We start from the raw sequence: 25,168 nt of genomic DNA, 5'->3' as shown, positions 1-25,168 counted from the left end.
GTGAGAACCAGGGCTTCGAGGTAACTGCTATCCCAAATTCTAGGTTCGTTGTTCCTTTTTCCTTTACACATGGTATATATTTGCAGAGTATAATATATACAAACACACATATATATGTGTGTATATGTATGTATATATAGATATATGTATACATATATATGGCCAGGCACAGGGGCTAATGCCTGTAATCCCAGTGCTTAGGAAGGCCGAGGTGGGCAGATCACCTGAGGTCAGGGATTTGAGACCATCCTGACCAACATGGTGAAACTTCGTCTCTACTAAAAATACAAAAATTAGCCAGGTGTGGTGGCAGGTATCTGTAATAGAAGCTACTAGGGAGGCTGAGGCAGGAGAATTGCTTGAACCCTGGAGGCGGAGGTTGCAGTGAGCCAAGATCGTGCCACTGCACTCCAGATTGGGTAACAGAGCGAGACTCTCTCTCTCTCAAAAAAAAAAATAAATAAAAGATAAACATATATATGCACATTCACATACACATACATATATTTCATTACCTATGTGTAGTTTGAAAACTGACATCCTTGTGGCTGGTAATAAAACAGTCCTCTCTCTGCCATCAGTGGTTTGAAAAAAGATGGGTGAGGAGTGGTATCAGAGTCATATATGTATACACATGAACCAGTAGTGGGTGCTCGTGTCACGGAAAAGATGTGCAAATAAAACAGTAAGAGAAAAAATCTCTGTGTGTAGTTTTTTATTTGAGTTCTTTTAAATTTTAATTTACTAAAAAAGTCTCATTCTGCATATAGTTTTTGGGGACTTCCGTTAAGCTAATATCACAGTGCTGAAATTCATCTATACCAGTGATCAGCAGATGGTGGCCTGGGTCCCAGACCTGACCCGCTGCCTGTTTTTTTACTGCCCACAAGCTGAAAATGGTTTTTACATTAAATTAATTAATTAATTAATTAATTTTTGAGACGGAGTTTCTCTGTTGTTTCCTAGGCTGGAGTGTAGTGGCGCGATCTTGGCTCACTGCAACCTCTGCCTACCAGGTTTCTCCTGCCTCAGCCTCCCAAGTAGCTGGAACTACAGGTGCATGCCATCACGCCCAGGTAATTTTTGCATTTTAAGTAGAGACGGAGTTTCACCAGCTTGGCGAGGCTGGTCTCGAACTCCTGACCTCAAGTGATCTGCCTGCCTTGGCCTCCCAAAGTACTGGAATTAGTCATAAGCCACCATGCCCGGCCAGTTTCTACATTTTTTTAATGGTTGAAAAAAACAATCAAAATGTTTTTGTGCTGTTTGAAATTCAACTTTTAGTGCTATAAACAGAGTTCGTTTGAAATACAGCTGAGCCTGTTTGTCTACGGCTGCTTTTGCATGGTAGCGGTAGAGATGAGTAGTGGTGACGGAGACCTTATGGTTCCCAAAGCCTAAGGCATCTGCAGACCCCGATCTATATTAGCATGTGCGATGTAATATTCCATTGTGTATTATTCCACGTTTTCATCAGTGAGGTTTTGGTTGTTTCAGTAGACATTATATATTATTACCTTCTAGCCTAATTGTGTTGCATGCAGACATTGCAGTCTGTATGACACTCACTTTTTGAAATTTATTGAGATTGTTTTTATGGCATTGCTCCTGATCAATTATTGGAAATATACCAGGTGTTCTTGAGGGGAAACGTGTGTGTGCTCACAGTGCACTGTGTGTGTATTCATTAGGCTTATTATTTCTCCCTGAAGATTGATTTTTAAATTGTTTCTCATATTTTGAAGGGTTTTTTTTTGTATATATGTGTTTTTTCATTTTGTTTCGCTTAGGTTTGGTTTTTGAGATGAAATATCTCTCTGTCGCCCAGGCTGGAGTGCAGTGGCACACCTCGACTCACTGCAACCTCCGCCTCCCGGGTTCAAGCGATTATCCTGCCTCAGCCTCCCGAGTAGTTGGGATTACAGGCACACGCCACCGCCATGCCTGGCTAAATTTTGTATTTTTAGTAGAGACAGGGTTTGCCATGTTGGCCAGGCTGGTCTCGAACTGCTGATCTCAGGTAATCCACTCACCTCGGCCTCCCAAAGTGCTGGAATTACAGGCACGAGCCATTGCTCCTGGCCTGGCATATATGTATTCAAAATAACATCTTAGCAAATGGGATATTTTACCATTATGTATTGATCCTTGCCCTCACCAACAATGTCATCTATATTACCATTGATAATATTAATTAGGTAGACATACAGATTAATATAAATAAATGTACGTATACCAGCTTTCTAGTCCTGAAGGCAGTGAGTTCTCGGAGAGTTGTCCAGAAGGACTGAGCTCCCCCCGTCTGTCCTAGCAGGTCGCCAGCGATTGCTGGATGTCCGGTAGCCTCATTGATGCACTGGGTTGTTCAGGGCTCTCTTTATCAGACCTTCTGGGGGTAGTTCTGACCCTCCTCTGGAGTTGCCAGCAAGCCAGGCCAGGGTAACCATGGGGTTATGTGAGGGGGTTCCCAAGTACAGAAACAATGGCCAGACACTCAGGGGATGGCTACCTTGGCCCCTGCTCTTGACATATCTACCAAAAATGCATAGCAAAGGCAGCCAATCACCCCTCTATTAAACATAGCAGTGCACCCACATTCAAACTGCCATGTTACAGTCAGGTTACGTGAGGCAGTTTTACCTTCATCTAAAGCTCTGACAACTTGAAGAGTTATCCAATGACTAAAGGAAGTTTCATCTCAAACAGGGTCCTTGGACAGATGGGGACACTTTTGGTCAGTGGTCAGGTACCTTAGCTCAGGTCATGTGCTTCTAATAGCTGTACTCTTCCTTCACAGCATGTATTACAATCGGTAATTATATTTTCTGTGTTGTTGTGTGAGTATTTCTTTCACTTAAACTGTAAGCTCCTACAGGGCAGGGGCTGTGTTTGTGTGCTCATGGTTCATGGCAGTTCACAGAACACCTGGCACAAAATAGGTGCTCAATGAACATGTGTCCAGTGGAATAGGCTTGAATTGAATGTGGTTCAATAATCTTCCAGACTTTCTTCTGAACCCAATCCTCTTATCTCAGGCCCTAGGTATGCCTGTATGTTCTGTTCTACACCACCTTTAAAAGCAGAACTAATGTCAAAACACCAACATTCAAGAGCGGTAGATATTGGTTCATAGCAAGAAAGAATGTTTTAGTAGATCCCGTTTTAACAGAGCAATGCAACAGACTTCCTTATAAATAATGTTATCATCAGCTGGGCCTGTTGGCTCTCACCTGTAATCCTAGCACTTTGGGAGGCTGAGGTAGGAGGATTGCTTGAGGCAAGGGATTTAAGACTTGTGAGATCCATCTCAAAAAAAAAAAAAAAAAAAGGAATGTTCTCTAATAGCAGAACTAAGTCAGCTGTGAAGAGAAAATTCAATGTGTAGATGGGGAAGACCAGGAACTAGTTTTACCCCCAACGTCCAAGCAAATGCTGAGTGTCCAATGATCAGGGATGTTGTGGGAGAAATTCCAGCTTTGAGCAGGCAGTTGCACTGGGTTACTTTTGTGATGGCTTCTAATTTTACCATTTTGTGAGTGTCCCACAGTCCTACCTCTCCAGAATCGTAATGTTGAAGACTCTGCAAAGTTTTTGCAGAAAAAGTTAAAAAAAAAAAGAGAGGAAAGCTCACTCTAGGTTGTCAATGGGGTAAGTCAGGTTGTGTTTACTGTGTTAATTTTCCATTGCTGTTGTAACAAACCACGACAAATGTGGTGGTCCTGAAACAACACAAATGTATCCTCATACGGTTCTGCAGGTCAGGATCTGATAGGTCTTGCTGTACTAAAATCCAAGTGCCAGCAGGGCTGGATTCTTTTCTGAAGGCTCTAGGGGAGAATCCATTTCCTTGCCTCCTCCACTTTCCACCCGCATTTTTTAGCTTGTGGCCCCTCCTCCATCCTCAAATCAGCAGTGTGCCTCCCCTCTCTGATGGCTGCCAGGAAGACTTCTCTGCATCTATGGCCCAGTGACTGTACTGGGCCCACCAGGATATTCCTGGATGATCTCCCCCAACAAGGTGCTTGACCTCATTCACATCTGCAAATTCCCTTTTGCCATAGAAAGTAACACATTTCGTGGATTAGGACATGGATATTTTTGGGGTGGTGGTCATTATTCTGCCTACCACATTGACCACGCCCTACCTAGGACAGCCTAGGATTTCTTGGGGATCAGCAAGGGGGTTGTAAATCTTCATTTTATAGAATGAAATACACGGGCCTTTTTTTTTTTTTTTTTTTTTAACAGGCAAGGTCTTATTCTGTCTTCCAGACTGGAGTTCTGTGGCTTGATCATAGCTCACTGTAAACTTGACCTGGGTTCAAGTGATCCTACCACCTCAGCCTCTTGAGTAGCTGGGACTACAGGTGTGAGCCACCACAGCCAGCTAATTTTTTTTTTTTTGTCTCCCTATGTTGCCTAGGCTGGTCTCCAATGGCTGGACTCAAATGATCCTCCCACTCAGCCACCTTGTCTGGCACATATGACTTTGAAAGAAAGATGTCATATTAAAATCTTTGTGTATCTTTTAAAATTTAATTGTACATTTCTACTTATCGGAGTGACAAACATTTTTTAAACTATGAATACCCGTAGGAACGATTCGCACTCACGATGTATAATGGCATCATCAAAGACTGACCTGGTTGAAACCAGCTTTGCCTTTTATCAGTGCCAAGGGATGATCTAACTCATGAGGCAGAGTCCAGGTAAATAACTAATTAATTAAATAACTAATTAAATTGGACATCAGATGGAGAGTGTCCAGTTAATTACACGCCTCAGCTCATGGTGAGCTATCATAACCAGCCTTATGGGACTCCTCTCTGACTTTAGTTTCATTAATATTCCCCCTCTTTCCTCATCCCAATTCCCATCTTCTCTCCCCACATTCATCTGCTCTGACATGTTTATCACCCCTACTTGGTTGTGTATGCTTTATCCACTGTGGGCCTTGGAAAGCTTTCTCAGGAGCATACCCCAGGAGAGGGTGGTCCACCCCACAGCCAGATGCGTTCCTGACATCATGAAGGACTGCAGGATCCTGTCTTAGAATGGTGTCCTTGTTCTGCACCCACAAGTGCTCTTGAGAGGGTTAACTGCCCACGTTCTCTGCTCTGATAAGTGGCTTTCATTTGCACAGTTTTGAGTGCCAGTGAAATTGAACACCATGTATGCTTGTTAGCCACATAGGCTTTCCTTTCTGTCAATTGCTAATTCCTTACCTGATGCTCACAGTCTATGGGTTTCCGTCTTTTCCTAGTTGATTGCTAAAGGTTCCTCACATATCCTATAATAGATGTGATCCCTTATTGATTTTTAAAATTGTGGATGTTTTCCAGATTTGCCACCAATTTGTCAATTTCATTTATTGTGTTTTTGATAAACAGGAATCCTTAATTTTAATAGAATTAAATCTATTGTTTCCCCTTTTGTGGTTTATGCTTTCTAGGGGCTTATTTAAGAAATCCTTAACTTCCTGACTTCTTAGAGGTAAGATGCCTCTCATCCATTGCAGTTCTCTTACCATACTGGTTTTGCCTTTCACTCTTGGGCATTTAATCCAACTGCAGTTTATCTTTGTATCTGGATGAGCAAGAGGTTCAACTTTATTTTCCCCAGTGGACAGCCTCTTTGCCAAGCCAGCACGTACTCACTTTTCGCGCTCCTGCTTTAGGTGTGGGTGCTGGCTTTGCAGTTTAACTCCTGGAGGGGAATCGATTTCCTTTACTTGCAGCGCTCCCTCAACAGCGCCCCTTGTGCTTCTCCCATGCACTTACAACTTACAACATGACTGAAGTGTGGCAAGACTACAATTTTGTTGTCCATTTTTATGGTTGTTTCTTGATTATATACTAAACAAGGGGTGGAATATTTTTGCCTCCCCTTTTTGGAGCACATAGGGTAACTTCCTGACATTGCCATGGCATCTGTAAACTGTCATAGCCCTGGTGGGAGTGTAGCAGTGAGGATGACCAGAGGTCACTCTCATGGTCATTTGGTTTTATCCAGCTTCTTTATTGCAGCCTGTTTTATCAGCAAGGTCTTTATGACCTGTGTCTCATGCTGGCCTCCTGTCTCATCCTGCGACTTAGAATGCCTTAACCGTCTGGGAATGCAGTCCAGTAAGTCTCAGCCTCATTTTACCCAGCCCCCATTCAAGATGGAGTTGCTCTAGTTCACATGCCTCTGACAGCTATAATATGTCCTCTTGAAAAAAAGTAAAAATGTAAGTCAAAAATGCAAAATACAAATAGTTCTTAATTTTATGCTTGGATATGTGAAATCAGAACTGGCTCATAGATTCATTGCAGATAGAAGATGGTGTATAAATGGGTTCAGTACACATATGCACCAAAAGGAGTTTCTTGTAAGAGGCAAAGGCCTGTCTCTTGGCTCTGGAAGGCCTCCTACCGCTGCCCAGAAACAGCCCTCCTGGCGTGGGTCACACTGACCATGTCTCAGTACCTGCTGCCTCCCACTTGCCAGAGTGATTGCTGTAAAACTCAAGTCGGGATGTTTCTCACTGGACTGAGCCCTGAAAGGATTGTACATTTTTCTTTTAATGTGCCTAGAGGATGTGTGGAGTGGATGAAAATTGCTTTCAGGCTTATATTGGTGAAACTCCAATTGTGTCAACCCCTTTGTTTCTTCTTTCTTCTTTATTTCAGCAGCACCCATACTCGAGAGTCCTATGGGAAGAGTAAATGAATGGCCCATCTCTTACCCCTTTCCCTACTTCCATCCTACATATAAATCCCCTATGTGTGGATAACGGCATCAAAGCATTGGGCTGGATTGGAGTGAATTGGATTGGATTGGAAAATTTTGACTGGCTCAGATGATTTTCTCTTAACCTATCCGGCCACGAAGTTAGAAACTCAGAGGGGCCCAAGGTAATTCCTGTAGAAATGAGATTTTTCAAAATACCGTGTTTGAAATCTGAAGTTGTTGTGTTCATTTGGAAGCCAGTGGTCTCCACTGAACTGTAGCCCCTTGAGCCAGGCCTGGTCTGTCTTCTTGTCACGGTGTCTCCAGGGTCTGATTCAGGGCCAGGCACTTAGTAACCAGCAAATATTGATAAGTGACATGTACTCAGTGCTTAACCAGGCTCTGTGGCAAGTGCCTTATGTGTACCATGACCTATAACCCTCCCACCAACTCAATGATATGGGTATTGTTATATTCTCTTTTTACAGACAGCACAGAGATGTGAAGCAGCTTGCCCAAAGTCACACAGCAGTAAGAGCCAAAAAGCAAATGCAGGCATGACTCACATTCTACGCAATATTGCCCTTTAGTGGTAGGCACTGAATCCCTACTTGTTGAATGAATGAATGAGTGAACTACAAACACATTGTAAGAGAGCCAGCGTAGAGGAGGGATGGAAGAGATTGGAAAGAAAGCTATTAGGGCGGGCGCAGTGGCTCACGAGTGTAATCCCAGCACTTTGGGAGGCTGAGGTGGGTGGATCATGAGGTCAGGAGATAGAAACCATCCTGGTCAACATGGTGAAACCCTGTCTCTACTAAAAATACAAAAATTACTCGGGGTAGGGGGTGGCGTGTGCCTGTAGTTCCAGCTATTCGGGAGATTGAGGCTGGAGAACCATTTGAACTTAGGAGGCACAGGTTGCAGTGAGCCAAGATTTTGCCACTGCACTCCAGCCTGGCGATAGAGCAAGACACCATCTCAAAAAAAGAAAGCTATTAGGTTGGTGCAAAAGTAATTGCGACATTTGCCATTAAAAGTAATGGCAAACGTGGCAATTACTTTTGCATTAACCTAATAAAACTATATGCCACACATCCGAGCTTCCCCACTCAGTTCTAGTGCTGTGTGGCTGTGGCAGACCTCTTAGTATCTGTGGGCTCACATTCCTCTTGCTGAGAAACAGATTTGCTGAGTACATTTAGCCAGAGGGAGTTTGAGAAGGGACCCAGATTCTCCACTGTTGTCAACAAAGATTTAACATACATTGGTTTCATTTAGGATTATTTAAAAATGTGTTTCTAGGCCAGGGGCAACGGCTCACAGCTGTAATCCCAGCATATTGTGAGGCTGAGGCAAGAAAATTGCTTAACGCCAGGAGTTTGAGACCAGCCTGGGCAACACAGTGAGACTCCGTCGCTACAAAAATAAAATTAATAAAAATTAACTAGGTATGCTGCTCCACACCTGTAGTTACAGTTACTCCTGAGGATGAGGCAGGAGGATTACTTGAGCCCAGGAGTTTGAGGCTGCAGTAAGTTGTGATCACACCACTTTGCTCCAGCCTGGAGCTTGTGTGATAGGATGAGACTCTGCCCCTCATTAAAAAAAAAAAAAAAAAAAAAAAGCTTTCCTTTTGTTTAGGGAAAGGAGACTGGAATACCCAGAATAACATCTAGAGATTTGATATTGTAGGTCAGGCGCCTTGGCTCACGCCTGTAACCCTAGCACTTTGGGAGGCTGAGGTGGGAGGATCACTTGAGGTCAAGAGCTTGAGATCAGCTAGCTAATATGGCAAAACTCTGTCTCTACTAAAAATAGAAAAATTAACTGGTTGTGGTGGCACGTCCCTGTAATTTCAGCTACTCGGGAGGCTGAGGCAGGAGAATCACTTGAACCGGGGAGGCAGAGATTGCATGAGCCGCGATTGCACCACTGTACTCCAGCCCAGGCGACAGAGTGAGACTCCGTCTCAAAAACAAACAAAAAAGCTTTTCTTTTGGTTGGGGAAAGGAGGCTGGAATGCTCAGAATAACATCTATAGATTTTATGTTGTAATATCGAGGTCTCACAAAGGATCTGTTATGGGCTGGAGTGTGTCCTCTGACAGGTATGTTGAGCTTCTAATCCCAGTACATGTGAATGGGATCTTATGTGGAAACAAGGCATTTGCAGATGTCATCAAGTTAAGATGAGGTCACTAGGGTGGCCCTGATCCAATAGGACTAGTGTCCTTATAAGAAGTGGGTGAAAGAGACACACAGAGAGAAAACCGCTCTCCTGCCCGCTGTAGACAAAAGCAGAAGTGGACTTGTGCTGCTGCAAGCCAAGGAATGCCGGGGACTGTGAGAAGCTGGGAAAGGCAAGGAAGAGATTTTGGAGAGAACGTGGTCCTGCCAACACCTCGATTTTGGACTTCTAGCCACAGAACTGTGAGAGAATACATTTCTGCTGTTGTAAGCCACCCAGCCTGTGGTACGTCATTCTGGCAGTCCTAGGAAACTGGCACAGGTCCTCACATGATTTTCCATTTCAGCATTGTCACAATTCCCGATGACGATTTCACCTCTGCTCCCTGTGGTCCTACCCCGACTTGCTCCAAAGGATACATGCAAACGTCAGAAGAAACATCTAACTTTTCACACCATCTTGAACCAGTCAGTTTTGGCAATTTAGTATGGAATCCTTGAAGGGGCTTTTCTGGGTTCTAATGCCGGCTTTAGTTCTGGATGGCTGTGTGAGTTTGTATGTTTCGTATGTTAAAAATTCAAAAAGGAGGCCAGGCTCAGTGGCTCACCCTTGTAATCCCAGCACTTTGGGAGGCTAGGGTGGGAGGACTGCTTGAGCCCAGGAGTTTGAGAACAGCCTGGGCAACATGGTAAGAGCCCCGTCTCTACAAAAAAATCTGAGGAAATTAGCTGGGTGTGGTGGCTCCTGCCTGTAGTGCTAGCTCCTCAGGTGGCTGGGGCAGGTGGATCGCTTGAGCCTGGGAAGTTGAGGCTGCAGTGAGCTGTGATTGCGCCTCTGCACTCCATTTGAATGACAGAGAAAGACTTTGTCTCAAAAGAAAAAGAAACAGAAAAAGAAAAATGCTAATAGTGGCATATATGGAGTACCTCCTACATGTGGGCTTCACAAGGATTTTCTCTAATCCTCTCCAACATCCTGTAAGTGAGTTAACATCAATTCAAATGTCAAAAAAAAAAAAAAAAAAAAAAAAAAAAAAAGAAAAAAGGAAGGAATAGGAAAAGAAAAACCCAAGGGAGAGAGAGACAGACTCGAGTTAGGCCTGTCCGACCAGCTCTGAAGGCAGTGTCCATAGCACATGGCACCCCTGGGGAACAGAAAGATGTGAGAGAATAGAACGGGCATGGCTCAGGGGAGGCAATGTTTTGGTAATGCTGCAGTGATGAGCTGGGTCCAGCTTGCCCTGGGTCTCAAGACCCAGCTGATAAATTTTCAGGATTTTTGCAGACAGGCTGATGTCATGTTGATAGCTTGAAATTGGCCACAGTGAGAGTATTTATACCACCAAAATAGGCAGATGCTACAAATCAGAGCTCCCACCCCTCTTACCATCTGGTTTACTGGAACTCCACTGGAACTGGAGATAGAGAAGGGAAGAGAAGAAAAGATACCCCTGAGGCCTGAGGTCTGAGATTGGCTCAGAAGGGCTGACGTGACCTAGCAGGATTCTGAAGTATTCAGGAATGAATCATATATAACCAAAGTTCCCCCATTCCATAGGTTTAGGAAGGGCCAACCCCTCCCTGGGGAGCTGGGAGCACTCACTGAGACCGTGGAGAAATAAAGTCACCAAAGCTGCACCCCTGCCCCGACAAACTACAGCTGTACGGCAGGGCAAAAAAGGCCAGTGTCTGCAAGCGGGTTAAATAAACACTTTTGGCCTCAGTTCTCAGTCCGTAAAATACAGGAATGATGGATCAGTGTGTCCCAATCCTCCTCCATCATAGAGATGTGCCGGGTGTGTAAAATCCACACTGGATTTCCATGTCTGAATATTAAAAAAAAGATTCAAAATATTTCATTGATATTCTGTGGTTCTATGTTAAAATGATCATATTTTAAATATTGAATTAAAATATATCATGGAAATCAATTCCTCCTGTCTTTTTTCCCTTTTTAAAATGTGGCTAGTAGAAAATTTAATATTGCTCACATGTTTGGAGTTTTATGTCGTTTGACAGCGCTGCTCTGGAGCAGTGGTCCCTGTGGCCCCCTGTGCTGGGAGGCTCCCATCCTCTGCAGGCCTGGGATATCCAGCTGCATTTTGCTTCTCGGAGTCACCTCACTTCTCTTTTTGGTTGATCCCAACCAGAATAGTTTGAATTATTTGTAATCAAAGACACTTTAATGAACAGATCAGCTGAACCAGAGCCTCCTCGGGTGGTTGCACAGATGACTCGGCCACAGAACACTTGCAGAGCTCATGGCAGGTCACGGTCCAGCATGACCTGCCATGAGCCACTCGGGATACCATTGTTTCTGTCTCCCCAGACCCTGCCCCTGCCTCTGTCCCTCAGGACATCCATCTCTGGCCAGCAGCACTGGATTTAAACCAAGGCGTCCCGTTGGTCAGCGAGGTTCTGCTTCACGCTGCGGCTGTTCTTGGGAGCTGGGTTACATTATCAGAGCCTAGAATTTAGAGTAATGGCAGCTTTCTTGACTCTCCCTGAACCTAGAGGAAAGCAAGGTTTGAAGCAAAAGCAATTCCAGGAAGCAGGCATGATGTTTCTCCCTTCCCCCAATTTCCCTTCCTTTTCCTATGGGGCAGGCACCGGAATCGCTGTACTCTGTGCACCCAGCCTGGGAACTCGCACTTTGGAAATATGGATTTCCTAAGATGTTTCAGTTGTTCCAAGGTGTGAGGTGAAACTCCCACAAAAACCTGTCAAGGGCTGGCTTTGGAGTTGAATTCTCAAGGCTAACTTGCTGGGGTGAACAAGAATTGTATGCCAGGTTCCGAGTAATTATTCGTGCAGGAACTGCCCACTCCAAGCACTTTAATGAAAAATGATAGAAAGAGTTATTGACCTTTGAGACATTCAATCCACCATGCAGCTGAGCATCTGCAGAGGATCAGGCCAGGGAAGATTACATCTGCCCCACCGCGGCAACATTGCAACAGTTCATCTTCAAAAAAGGCAAAGAAAATGTGTCTAATGAATCCCTAAAGCACAGTATGTGCAGATGGGTTGGAAATGGTCTTTGGCAATTTTTCATCCTCATTGTAATGGGAATCCCTTGGAAACAATCTAGAGATCATATGTAAATCTGACTGGCTACATTTACAACATTCTTGGGAAGACTAGCAGTGAGATGATAAATGAAGACGTTGCGAAGTTCATAATTTGGGAGATAGATTCTTTTTAAAATGTTAAAAATGAGCTGCATATGCCCTATTCATGGGAACTGCATGATATAATAAAATGAAATAAGCCTATAATATGCTCCATATGGCTCCGTGGTGAGCGGAAGACAAGCCCGAGACAAAGCCCCTTCCCTCCGGATGCTTGCACTTGACTTCATTGTTGAGACACGGCTTAAACACAGGACACTGTGTCTCAGTGCCCCACAGCCTCAGCCAGATGACAGAGAGCCATCTGGTGTTTAAATGAGAGTGGAGGGAGAGGACAGCACAAATAAAGACCAGTTTCCAGTGTGTTTCTGTTGCTGTCAATTTTTTTTTTGAGACTAAGTCTTCCTCTATCCCCTAGGCGGGAGTGCTGTGGCATGATCTCGGCTCACTGCAACCTCCACCTCCTTGGTTCAAGCAATTCTCCTGCTTCAGCCTCCCAAGTAGCTGGGATTACAGGCATGTGGCACCACGCCAGTCTAATTTTTGCATTTTTTAGTACAGATGGAGTTTCACCATATTGGCCAGGCCAGTCTCGAACTCCTGACCTAAAGTGGTCTCACTGTCTCAACGTCCCAAAGTGTTAGGATCACAGGCTTGAGCCACCATGGCCAGCTGCTATCAGTGTTTTAGAGGCAGTTAAGAATTCATTCCCAAGCTTCATGCCTGTCCCATCACTTCGCCATGTCCTCCCTTCACAGGGGAAATGACTACAGTAACATTGGAGCATTTTCTCTCAGGTGAATTTGTATAGTTTTGTTACGTATGTCTAAATAAAGAGTTAAAGCAGGCCGGGCGCGGTGGCTCAAGCCTGTAATCCCAGCACTTTGGGAGGTCGAGGCAGGTGGATCACGAGGTCAAGAGATCGAGACCATCCTGGTCAACATGGTGAAACCCCATCTCTACTAAAAATACAAAAAATTAGCTGGGCACGGTGGCGCGTGCCTGTAATCCCAGCTACTCGGGAGGCTGAGGCAGGAGAATTGCCTGAACCCAGGAGGCGGAGGTTGCGGTGAGCCGAGATCGCGCCATTGCACTCCAGCCTGGGTATCAAGAGCGAAACTCCGCCTCAAAAAAAAAAAAAAAAAAAAAAAAAAAAAAAGAGTTAAAGCAAATGTGGCAAAATGTGAACACTTGATGAATCTGGACAGTGGGCATTTGGTTTTATGTTTTATCATCTTTTCTGTATATATGCATTCTTGAAATTTTTAAAAATCTTAATATGAACTGCTATAGAGTAGAAGCAGAAAAAAATTGTGAGTGAATATCATGAACAATGTGTAACAATGAAAAGGAAAAAGAGAAGGAAGGGAAGAAACAAAGAAAGAGAAAGAACCTGAGCTCTCTAAGAATTCATAGGTCACTTTGCACGGAGATAGTCAGCAAAGACTTTGCCAGGAGGAGGAAGTATGACCCTGGTCTTGAGAAATGGAGACGCAGGAGGAGGGTCTGCGGGGAGGGGATCGTCATCTAGGGCAACTCTTATCTGTAACATAAGGAGGTGAGACTGTGAGCTCTAAGTTCACATTCAAATCTCGCAGCCTGTATCGTGTTCATTGATTCGATCCACAAACAGCAGACACTTAGCATACACAGTAAATAACACTAGACACTGGAGGAGATTCCAGGATGAGAACACGGCAGGTGGTCTCCCTCCTGGAATCACCATTTTGATTTTCATCATCCTTAAACAGGAAGAATTTACTGTTGCTTTTCACCTGTCTACCTGCCTCTCTGTGTGCCTATCGAGAGTCCTGTCTATTCTATTTTATTCGAAATTTCTTTCAGATGGGAGCTATTTCTCATATATATCTGCATCCTCCACAGCGTCAAGATCACTAATACTCATTGAATAATTGATTAACGTATTTGTCTAAGTAGTAGTCAAGAGGCTATTATGTTCTAAAGCCCGCAAGGGAACACTCTGGAGATCAAAGATAAAATAATATCTATTCCTAGAAAACTTTAAGTCCGATAGGGGAGATGAATTGGTATAATTCAAATAACACGCAGGAGGAAGTACTAGGAGCCAGAGAATGGAACAGAAAGGGATATATTGCATTTAAAGACACTTCCATGTTTTACAGTACAGATCCTGGCCACTGTTAACGATAATTCAGGCTGACTGTGGTGGCTCCTGCCTGTAAGCACTTTTGGAGGCGGGAGAGGATAACAAGAGCTCAGGAGTTCAAGATCAGCTTGGGCAACATAGCGAGACCCTACGTCTGCAAAGCATTAAAAAGTTAGTTGAGTGTGGTGGTGTGCGCCTGTAGTTCCAGCTACTAGAGAGGCAGAGATGGGAAGACTTGAGATGCTTGAGTCCAGGAGGCAGAGACGGCAGCGGGCTGAGATCGCACCACTGTACCCCAGCCTGGGTGACAGAGCAAGACCCCACCTCCAAAATAAATAAATAAATCAGTATTCTATTTATAGACAAATGTACCTTGGATATTGTGAGTTCAGCTCCAGGTCACCACAATAAAGCAAATAACACGAGAAAGTGAGTCACAGGAATTTTGAAAATTTCCTAGTGCATGTAACAGTTATGTTCACACTACACCGCATGTGCAATAGTATTGTCTGAAAAACAATGTATAATCCTTAATTTAAAAATATTTTATTGCTAAGAAATGCTAGTGATCATCTGAATCTTCAGTGAGGTGTCATCTCTTTGCTGGTGGAGGGTCTTGCCTCTATGTTGATGGCTGCTGACTGATCAGGATGGTGATTGCTGAAGTCTGGGGTGGCTGTGACAATTTCTTAAAAGAAGACAACAGTGAAGTCTACCACATTGATTGGCTCTTCCTTTCACAAAAGATTTCTCTGTAGCATTAGATTTTTTTTTTTTTTGAGACGGAGTTTTGCTCTTGTTGCCCAGGCTGGAGTGCAATGGTGTGATCTTGGCTCACCACAACCTCTGCTTCCCAGGTTCAAGTGATTCTCCTGCCTCAGCCTCCTGAGTAGCTGGAATTACAGGCCAGCACCAGCAATGCCTGGCTAATTTTTTGTATTTTTAGTAGAGACAAGATTAGTCCATGTTGGTCAGGCTGGTCTCGAACTCCCGATCTCAGGTGATCTGCCCACTTCGGCCTCCCAAAGTGTTGAGATTACAGGCATGAGCCACTGCACCTGGCCTAGATGTTGTTTTATAACATTTTACCGGCAGAAATTCTTCCAAAATTAGACTCAATTCTCTTAACCCTAGCTGCTACATTATCAACTGTTTATGGAATATTCTAAATTTTTTGTTGTAATTTCAACAATGTTCGCAGAATCTTCATTCCAGCCAGGCACAGTGGCTCATGCCTGTAATCCCAGCACTTTGGGAGGGTGAAGTGGGCAGATCACCTGAGGTCAGGAGTTCAAGACCAGCCTGGTCAACATGGTGAAACTCTGCCTCTGCTAAAAATACAAAAATTATTGGGGTATGGTAGCAGGTGCCTGTAATCCCAGCTACTGGGGAGGCTGAGGCAGGAGAATCACTTGAACCTGGGAGGTAGAGGTTGCAGTGAGCCGAGATTGTGCCATTGCACTCCAGCCTAGGTGACAGAGCAAGACTACGTCTCAAAAAGAAAATAATCTTCACTCCATGGAATCACAAGGAGTAGATTCCATCTCAAGAAACCACTTTCTGGCCAGGTGGACAGATCATCTGAAGTCAGCAGTTCGAGACCAGCCTGGCCAACATGGCAAAACCCTGTCTTTACTAAAAGTACAGAAATTAGCTGGGCATGGTGACATGTGCTTGTAATTCCAGCTACTTGGGAGGCTGAGGCAGGAGAATCACTTGAACCCAGGAGGTGGAAATTGCACTGAGTTGAGATCGTGCCACTGCATTCCAGCCTGGGAAACAGAGTGAGACTCCATCTCAAACAAACAAACAAACAAAAGGCCGGGCACAGTGACTCTTGCCTGTAATCCCAGCACGTCGGGATGCCAAGGCCAGCAGATCACCTGAGGTCAGGAGTTCGAGACTAGCCTTCCCAACATGGGGAAACTCCATCTCTACTAAAAATACCAAATAAATAAATAAATAAATAAATAAAATTAGCCAGGTGTGCGTGGTGGTGGGCACCTGTAATCCCAGCTACTTGGGAAACTGAGGCAGGAGAATCGCTTGAACCTGGGAGGCGGAGGTTGCCAAGTTTGTGCCACTGCACTCCAGCCTGACCGATAAGAGTAAAACTGCATCTAAAAAGAAAGAAAGAAAGAAAGAAACCACTTTCTTTGCTCATCTGTAAGAAGCAACTCCTCATCTGTTAAAGCTCTATCATGAGTGCCGCAATTCAGTCACATCTTCAGACTCTACTTCTAATTCTAGTTCTCTTCCTGTTTCTACCACATCTACAGTTACTTCTTCTACTGAAGTCTTGAACCCCTCAAAGTCATCCATGAGGGTTGGAATCAACCTCTCCCAAACTCTAGTAAATGTTGATACTTTGTCCTCATCTTGTGAATTGTGAGTGTTCTTAATGACATCTAGAATGATGAATTCATTCCATAAGGTTTTTAATTTACTTTGCCCAGATCCATCAAAGGAGTAACTATCCGTGACAGCTATAGGCCTACAAAATGTATTTTTTGAGAACTAAGACTTGGAAGTCAAAATTACTCATTGATTAATGGGGCTGCAGAATAGATGCTGTGTCAGAAGGCAGGAAAATAATATTAGTCTCTGTACATGACTAGGTGCATTGTCAATGATCAGTAATATTTTGAAACGAATCTTTTTTTCTGAGCAGGAGGCCTCAACAGTTGGCTTAAAATATTCAGTAAAGCATGCTGTAAACAAATGTGCTGAAAGCAGGGCTTTGTTGTTCCCTTTTTAGAGCGCAGGCAGAGGGGATTTAGCATCATTCTTAAGACCCTCAGGATGTTCGGGATGGTAAATGAGCCTTACAAGAGAGTCAGCTGTCCTTTAAATGTGGGCATTGGCTTCTCCTCTTTAACTATGAAAGCCTTAGATGGCATCTTCTTCCAATAGAAGGCTTTTTCCTGTACATTAAGAATCTGTTGTTCAGTGCAGCAGCCTCATCAACGATCTTAGCTGGATCTTCTGGACAGTTTATTGCAGCTTCTAAGTTAGCACTAGCTGCTTCACCTTGCATTTTTATGTTATGGAAACGGCTTCTTCCCTTAAGTCTCATGAACCAACCTCTGCTAGCTTCCAACACTTCTGCAGTTTCTCACTTCTCTCAGCCTTTATAGAATCGAAGAGTATTAGGGCCTTGCCCTGGATTAGGCATAGCTTAAGGGAATGCTGTGGCTGGTTTGATCTAACCAGACCACCCAAACTTTCTCTGCATCAGCAATAAGGCTTTTTATCATTCGTGTGTTCACTGGAGCACAAGCACACAAGTCCTATAAGAACTTTTCCTTTGTGTTCACAGCTTGGCTAACTTTGGCACAAGAGGCCCAGCTTTCAGCCTGTCTCAGCTCTTAGCATGCCTTTCTCACTAAGCTTAATCATCTCTAGCTTTTGATTTAAAGTGAGAGATGTGGGATTCTTCCTTTCACTTAAACACTGAGAGGCCATTGTAGGTTATTAATTGGCCTAAAATATCATTGTGTCGCAGAGAATAGGGAGACTACAGGAGAGGGTGAGAGATGAGGGGACAGCTAGCTGGTGAAGCCGTCAGAAATCACACATTTGTAGATTAAGTTTACCATCTTACATGAATGGAGATCCATGGTACCCCAGAACAATTACAAAGCCAGTCATGGCGGCTCACACCTGTAATTCCAGCTACTGAGGAACCTGAGGAAGGAGGAACCCTTGAGTCCAGTAGTTTGAAGCTGCAGTGAGCTATGGTCACACTACTACATTCCAGCCTGGGTGACAGAGTGACACTCCAGTCTCAAAAAAAACAAAAAACAAAACAAAACAAAAAAACAAAAAAATTATAATAGTGACATCAAAGATCACTGATCACAGATCTCTTTAACAGATATGGTAGTAATGATAAAGTTTGAAATATCATGAGAATTACCAAAACATGACCCAGATTCAGGAAGTGAGCACACGCTGTTTGAAAAATGGTGCTGATAGACTTGTGTCGATGAAGCGTTGCCACATACCTTCAATCTGTAAAAGAGATGCAATATCTGCAAAGTGCAATAAAGCAAAGCACACTAAAATCAGATATGCCTCTAATAGATACATGCTTTTGGGGGAGGGAATGCTTAGAAAATACCAGATACCACTTTCTAGGAAATGTCAACATCTGTCATTTAAACTACTCCCTTCTTCCTCTACTTCCATCATGTGTCATTTGAATTTAGTTTTTAACATCAGAAGAAACAGAAGTAGAAACAGCCACATCAATTCAATCTTTCTAAATGTTACTTCTTGGCTGAATACAGTGGCTCATGCCTGTAATCCCAGCACTTTGGGAGGCCAAGGCGTGTGGATCATTTGAGGTCAGGAGTTTGAGACCAGCCTGGCCAACATGGTGAAACCCCATCTCTACCAAAAAACTACAAAAATTAGCCAGTCATGGTGGCAGGTGCTGGTAGTTTCAGCTACTCTGGAGGCTGAGATAGCAGAATCACTTTAACCCGGGAGGCAGAGGTTGCGGTGAGCCGAGATCACGCCACTGTACTCCAGCCTGGGCAAGAGTGAGAGCCTGTCTCAAAATAAATAAACAACTAAATAAATAAATAAATGCTTGTTAAATTTGTTGTAAAATTTCAAAATTAAAGAATAAAACAGAACCACAATTTTTTCAAGTTAAATGTGATAGAAGTAATTTATTCTTAATAAGCTAGATGCTGACATCAGATTTAATGCTCTTCCACTTAAATGGGTGTATTCTAACCACTGCACTCTGACATGGCATTCTAAAAACTGAAAACGAGTCTGGTCTAATAGTTGTTTCTACGTCAAGAGGCTCCGTTGGCGGGAGTCACAGGGAAACCAAACCTGGGCGGAGCTTACATCTCGTGACCCTTCTGTCCTTGCAAACCATCACCTGCGATCCTCATCAGAACGCCAATGTAGGTCAGTGAGTGTAATAATGACAAAAATAATAGTAATAGTAACGGGTAGCATTAATTTCAAGTGCTTTTTTTTTTTTTTTTTTTTGGCTGAGCACAGGGGACTTTATTGATGGTACACGACAAGGTGGGGCTCCCTAGGCCCCTCCCTCTTCAAGGGGTCTGCATGGAAACTGTGAGGAGGAACAATTCAGTGTGGTGGGGGACTCAGTGTGGTAGGGACTCCCCAGCAGTGAGGGCCTCTCTTCCTCTCGTGCTCTCGCTGGGGCTGGTGGTCCAGGGGTCTTACTCCTTGGAGGCCATGTGGGACATGAGGTCCACCACCCTGTTGCTGTAGCCAAATTCATTGTCATACCAGGAAATGAGCTTGACGAAGTGGTCGTTGAGGGCAATGCCAGCCCCAGCATCGAAGGTGGAAGAATGGGTGTCACTGTTGAAGTCAGAGGACACCACCTGGTGTTCAGTGTAGCCCAGGATGCCCTTGAGGGGGCCCTCTGATGCCTGCTTCACCACCTTCTTGATGTCATCATATTTGGCAGGTTTTTCCAGATGGCAGGTCAGGTCCACCACTGACACGTTGGCAGTGGGGACACGGAAGGCCATGCCAGTGAGCTTCCCGTTCAGCTCAGGGATGACCTTACCCACAGCCTTGGCAGCGCCAGTAGAGGCAGGGATGATGTTCTGGAGAGCCCCACGGCCATCACGCCACAGTTTTCCGGAGGGGCTATCCACGGTCTTCTGGGTGGCAGTGATGGCGTGGACAGTGGTCATGAGTCCTTCCACGATACCAAAGTTGTCATGGATGACCTTGGCCAGGGGCGCTAAGCAGTTGGTGGTGCAGGAGGCATTGCTGACGATCTTGAGGCTGTTGTCATACTTCTCATGGTTCACGCCCATCACGAACATGGGGGCATCAGCAGAGGGGGCAGAGATGATGACCCTTTTGGCTGCCCCCTGCAAGTGAGCCCCAGCCTTCTCCATGGTGGTGAAGACGCCAGTGGACTCCACCACGTACTCAGCGCCAGCATCGCCCCACTTGATTTTGGAGGGATCTCGTTCCTGGAAGATGGTGATGGGATTTCCATTGATGACAAGCTTCCCGTTCTCAGCCTTGACAGTGCCATGGAATTTGCCATGGGTGGAATCATACTGGAACATGTAGACCATGTAGTTGAGGTCAATGAAGGGATCATTGATGGCGACAATATCCACTTTACCAGAGTTAAAAGCAGCCCTGGTGACCAGGCGGCCAATACGACCAAATCCGTTGACTCCGACCTTCACCTTCCCCATGGTGTCTCAGGGATGTGGCTGGCGATGACAGGCAAGCGACGGCTATCTGTGGAACCGGAGGAGCAGAGAGCCTCAAGTGCTTTTTTTTTTTAAGACATAGCTTCACTCTGCTGCCCAGGCTGGAGTGCAGTGACTCGATCTTGGCTCACTGCAGGCTCTGCCTACTGAGTTCAAGCAATTTTCATGCCTCAGCCTCCCGAGTAGCTGGGATTACAGGCGCCTGCCACCACACCCGGTTAATTTTTTGTATTTTTAATAGAGATGAGGTTTTACCATGTTGACCATGCTGGTCTTGAACTCCTGGCTTCAGATGATCTGCCCGCCTCAGCCTCTCAGAGTGAAGTGCTTTTTATATTCTTACAACTAAGTACATGGCATGCATTCACTCATTCATTCTAACCATTGCTACATGCTATAAATACTAATTTGAAAATACAGAAAGGACCAAAAATACCCACTTTCGTTTCCACTTTATATTTCTCTTTTGTAGGTGCTGAATCAGTCCACATGCACCGGAACCTGTGTGTTCTTCATGTGTGCGCCTGCATGGCTCTGTTGGAGTTAAATGTATTTAAACACATGTATATCAACTTCCCTTGGAGAAAAACATCAAGGGTTCATAGGCTGTACTGGCAAATACCGAGAAATGAATGAGATATGCTTTTGACAAATTGTAGAAATGCACCCTTTGGTTTCTGGAATACTCCTCTGTGACTTACCTTTTTATAAAGCAATGCTTCATAATAAATCTTTGCAAGAATTTTAAACTATCTGTTTTTGACATAGAGTTTCATACTTAACATAGTTATAGTTGAGGACTTTTTTTGGTTTGTTTTTCTAATCTAAGCACTACATTTGGAAACCATTCATCCATTCATGAACAAGAAAAATATTTCTTTGGCTTTTCTGTCTATCTTTATTTTTTTTCTGGAGACTGGCTCTCTTTCTGTTGCCCAGGCTGGAGTGCAGTGGTGCAGTCACAGCTCACTGTAGCTTCAAACTCCTGGACACAAGTGATCCTCCTCCCTCAGCCTCCTGAGTCTTGGGACTGCAGACATGTGCCATCATAGCTGGCTAATTTTTATTTAGTTTTTGCAGAGATAGAATCTCACCACGTTGTCCATCCCTGAGCTTAAGGGAGCCTCATGCCTCAACCTCCCAAAGTGCTGGGATTACAGGCATGAACCACTGTACTGAAACTCTGCTTTTTTTTTTTTTTTTTTTTGAGATGGAGTCTCACTCTGTTGCCCAGGCTGGGGTGCAATGGCGCGATCTCAGCTCAGTGCAGTGAGCCTCTGTATCCTGGGTTCAAGTGATTCTCCTGCCTCAGCCTCCTCAGCAGCTGGAGTTACAGGCACATGCCACTGTGCTCAGCTGATTTTTGCATTTTTAGTAGAGACGGGGTTTCACCATGTTGGCCTGGCTGGTCTCAAACTCCTGACCTCAGGTGATCCACCCACCTTGGCCTCCCAAAGTGCTGTGATTACAGGTTTGAGCCATTGCACGCAGCTGCGCTTTGCTTTTTGATCAAAGTGATATATGTATTAAAGTCTTGGTTTCCTGGGGATTGTGAGGAGAATGCTCCTCTCTAACCTGGTCAACTGCCTCTGAGTATCCTTGTCTTTGGTTGGTTTGTCCACATCTCTTTTTTTATGAAAGAAGATCTTCAAATGAATCGTTTATTATAAATCCTTTACAGGCTATTTAAACATTGTCATAAAATATTTCTCCTCTTTGTTGATATGTGGATTTGCACAAATCATCACTTTCCAGTGCTTGCATTCTGAGTTTCTTTGATCTGGAAAGTTTATCAGAAGAAAGAGCTTAGGTTTGAAAGTTAGACTCTCACTCCCAAACCATGACACTATGGGTAGGCTACTAGTTCTTTTTTTTTTTTGAGACGGAGTGTTGCTCTTGTCCCCCAGGCTGGAGTGCAGTGGTATGATCTCAGTTCACCGCAACCTCTGCCTCCTGGTTCAAGCGATTCTCCTGCCTCAGCCTCCCAAGTAGCTGAGATTACAGGCATGCGCCACCACACCTAGCTAATTTTTTGTATTTTCAGTAGAGATGGGTTTCTCCACGTTGGTCAGGCTGGTCTCAAACTCCTGACCTCAGGTGATCTGCCCACCTCGGCCTCCCCAAGTACTGGGATTACAGGAGTGAGCCACCATGCTTGGTCCAGCTACTAGTTCTTAAGCACCCCAGCCTCACTTTCGTCATCTAAAAGCCAGAAAAATGCTTGTATAGGGGGAATGTGAGGAAACACGGGATCAAGAGCCGGTGGTGTAAGAGCCTGTGCTGCCACGGGGGTTTACTGTGTGCTCCCTTCCTTTTCTTTCCTTACTTACAGTCTCAGCAAATGTAGTTCTTGGTGACATTTTACCTTTTTAAATCCCACTGCTCTGCTTACACAGGAAGTCCTCCTCCTGTTATCCTTCCAGTTGTTTCCAGTGACTTCCAAATAAGGGAAACAGTGATTACAATGTCACAATTGTATTTCACAGCAAGGAAGATAAATGTTTTCAGAAAACAGAGATTGCTGATGAAAACTCTTTTTCATTCCTAGAATTAAAGCATATTCTACAAATTGAGTTTTGTGAAGCCTGCACAGTGATTAACCAAACACTAGGCTTTGGACAGTTGGCTACCCAGTTCTTCACGAGCTGAAAGGCTGGTGGAGTGACTCAGCTCTTCTGAGCCGCAGTTTCCTTATCTGTAAAACAAGGAAAAACATCAACATTGTAAGGCTGCAGAGCAGAATAAGGAGATAAAATGCTTGGCAGGATGCCTGGCACTTGGTGAGATGATTTGAACCTGTCATTATTTTTTCTGAAGAATACCGGAGAGCAGTTGTCTTTCCATGTTTCTTCAAGAAATTGCTTGCATTATCTTAGACAAAGTATTTTTTTTTAATCACTCAAATTCAGTCCAGTGGCCAGATCCCTAGACTTGTGGGCAGGAATCTGGGCTTGTCTTATGCTCACTAGCAACTTGACCTTGACCCCGACCCTGCTCAACCTCATTTTTCTCACTTGGAATTTGGATATAATATTTTTTTTCTGGCCCACTTTGCAGTTTTGTGACTCTCAGAGGATAAATAATTGATTTAAATCACTTTTCAGGCTGAGCATGGTGGCTCACACTTGTAATCCCAGCACTTTGAGAGGCCGAGGCAGGTGGATCACCTGAGGTCAGGAGTTCCAGACCAGCCTGGCCAACATGGTGAAATCCTGTTTCTACTAAAAATACAATAATTAGCCGGGAGTGATGGCACACACCTGTAATCCCAGCTACTCGGGAGGCTGAGGCAGGAGAATCACTTGAACCCAGGAGGCAGAGGTTGCAGTGAGCTGAGATTGCACCATTGCATTCCAGCCTGGGTGACAAGAGCAAAACTCGATCTCAAAGTACATAAATAAATAAATAAAGCACTTTTTAAATTGTCAAGGATTGAATTAAATATTTAGAGAAAAACCTTCTCAGGCTGTTTTCTATTTGAAGAAGAGCTTGGGCTTTGGGGCCAGATGGGCTGAAGTTTGATGCCTGTTCCTCCACTTGCTGGTTGTGTGTTTCTGGGTAAATATTTTAGCTTCTTTGTGTCTTAGTTTACTCATATGTAAAATAAGAATAATTAAAGCATTTCATGAGGTTAAAGTGTGAATTAATGAGTTAATGTAGGAGGACTAAACTCTGATTTTTGCCCAAATTCCTATTTAAGGGGTCTGGGGAGTCATGCCCTACAAATCATAAATTCTCATCAGATGGGTTTTATTTAGCCCTGTATACCATGACTTAGTATCCAACCTAACTCTGGAATAATATTATGAGACAAGGAAGAAAATAAAAATATTTTATCCCAAAACATGTTTCTTTGCCATATTTTGAAATAGCCTTGCAAAACTGTCTTTTTTTGTGGGGAAAAATTTGCATCCGTAAAGAATCTCTATTAACATAGCCAGATCTTTTTCTTCCAGACCCTTGTTAGAAGCAAATGTTTGTTCCTCGGTGCCAAAACAGACTAGTGCTCAGACAAAGACTGTTCTCAGCAAGGCAGTTTCACTTGCAGCAGAAAGGGTACTTCTCAGAAGACTGATTGTCATGACAGCACACCAAACAAAGAAAAGCAGAGGTTTTTATTCCTGATGTATTGAGTCCTTGCTGTTGTGTCCTACCTCCATTGGCTGGAGCTGCACGCACAATCTAGACTGATCCCATTGGCTAAAAATGTAAAACTTTCTTAAATAGGTAAATGTGCAATGGTGAACAAAGGAAGAAAGGGTTTTTGTGTGTGTGTGTGTGTGTGTGTGATGGAGTCTTGCTTTGTTGCCAGGCTGGAGTGCAGTGGCACAATCTCGGCTCACTGCAACCTCCACCTCCTGGGTTCAAGCGATTCTTCCACCTCAGCCTCCCGAGTAGCTGGGACCACAGGTGCACACCACCACGCCCAGCTAATTTTTGTATTTTTAGTAGAGACAGGGTTTCACCGTGTTGGCCAGGATGGTCTTGACCTCTTGACCTCATGATCCGCCCACCTCGGCCTTCCAAAGTGCTGGGATGAAAGGGGGTTGTTTATGGGAAACTAGGAGAATAGTAACATTTCCAAATAAGGAAGAGGCATAGGCTGTAAGCTGGAAAATGCCTGGGCATGTTTGAACTTGTCCTAGTAGGCTATAGGCCAGAACAAATAACTTGGTTAAAGTATAAGGACATAGAATGTACTTATTCCCTTACTATAGTTAACAGCTACATAGGGCTTAGCAAAGAGTTATTAGCAAAAAGCAAGGAAGCTTT

The 25,168-nt window shown here is 44.1% G+C and overlaps 1 protein-coding gene across 1 annotated transcript; it reads right to left on the bottom strand.

The window, feature by feature from the left end:
* Positions 1 to 19,286: 19,286 nt before the first annotated feature.
* On the bottom strand, positions 19,287 to 20,404 carry LOC135271906 (glyceraldehyde-3-phosphate dehydrogenase-like). Its single transcript, XM_064370035.1, has one exon. The coding sequence runs from the start codon at positions 20,375 to 20,377 to the stop codon at positions 19,370 to 19,372; it is 1,008 nt and encodes a 335-aa protein (XP_064226105.1). The 5' UTR covers positions 20,378 to 20,404; the 3' UTR covers positions 19,287 to 19,369.
* Positions 20,405 to 25,168: the final 4,764 nt, after the last annotated feature.

The sequence above is a fragment of the Aotus nancymaae genome, unplaced genomic scaffold (genome assembly GCF_030222135.1).
Source record: "Aotus nancymaae isolate 86718 unplaced genomic scaffold, 86718_ANA_hifiasm-v0.15.2.pri h1tg000097l, whole genome shotgun sequence".
Lineage (NCBI taxonomy): Eukaryota > Metazoa > Chordata > Mammalia > Primates > Aotidae > Aotus > Aotus nancymaae.
The sequence above is the reverse complement of the archived record's forward strand: the minus strand, read 5'-3'. Positions and strand labels throughout refer to the sequence as shown.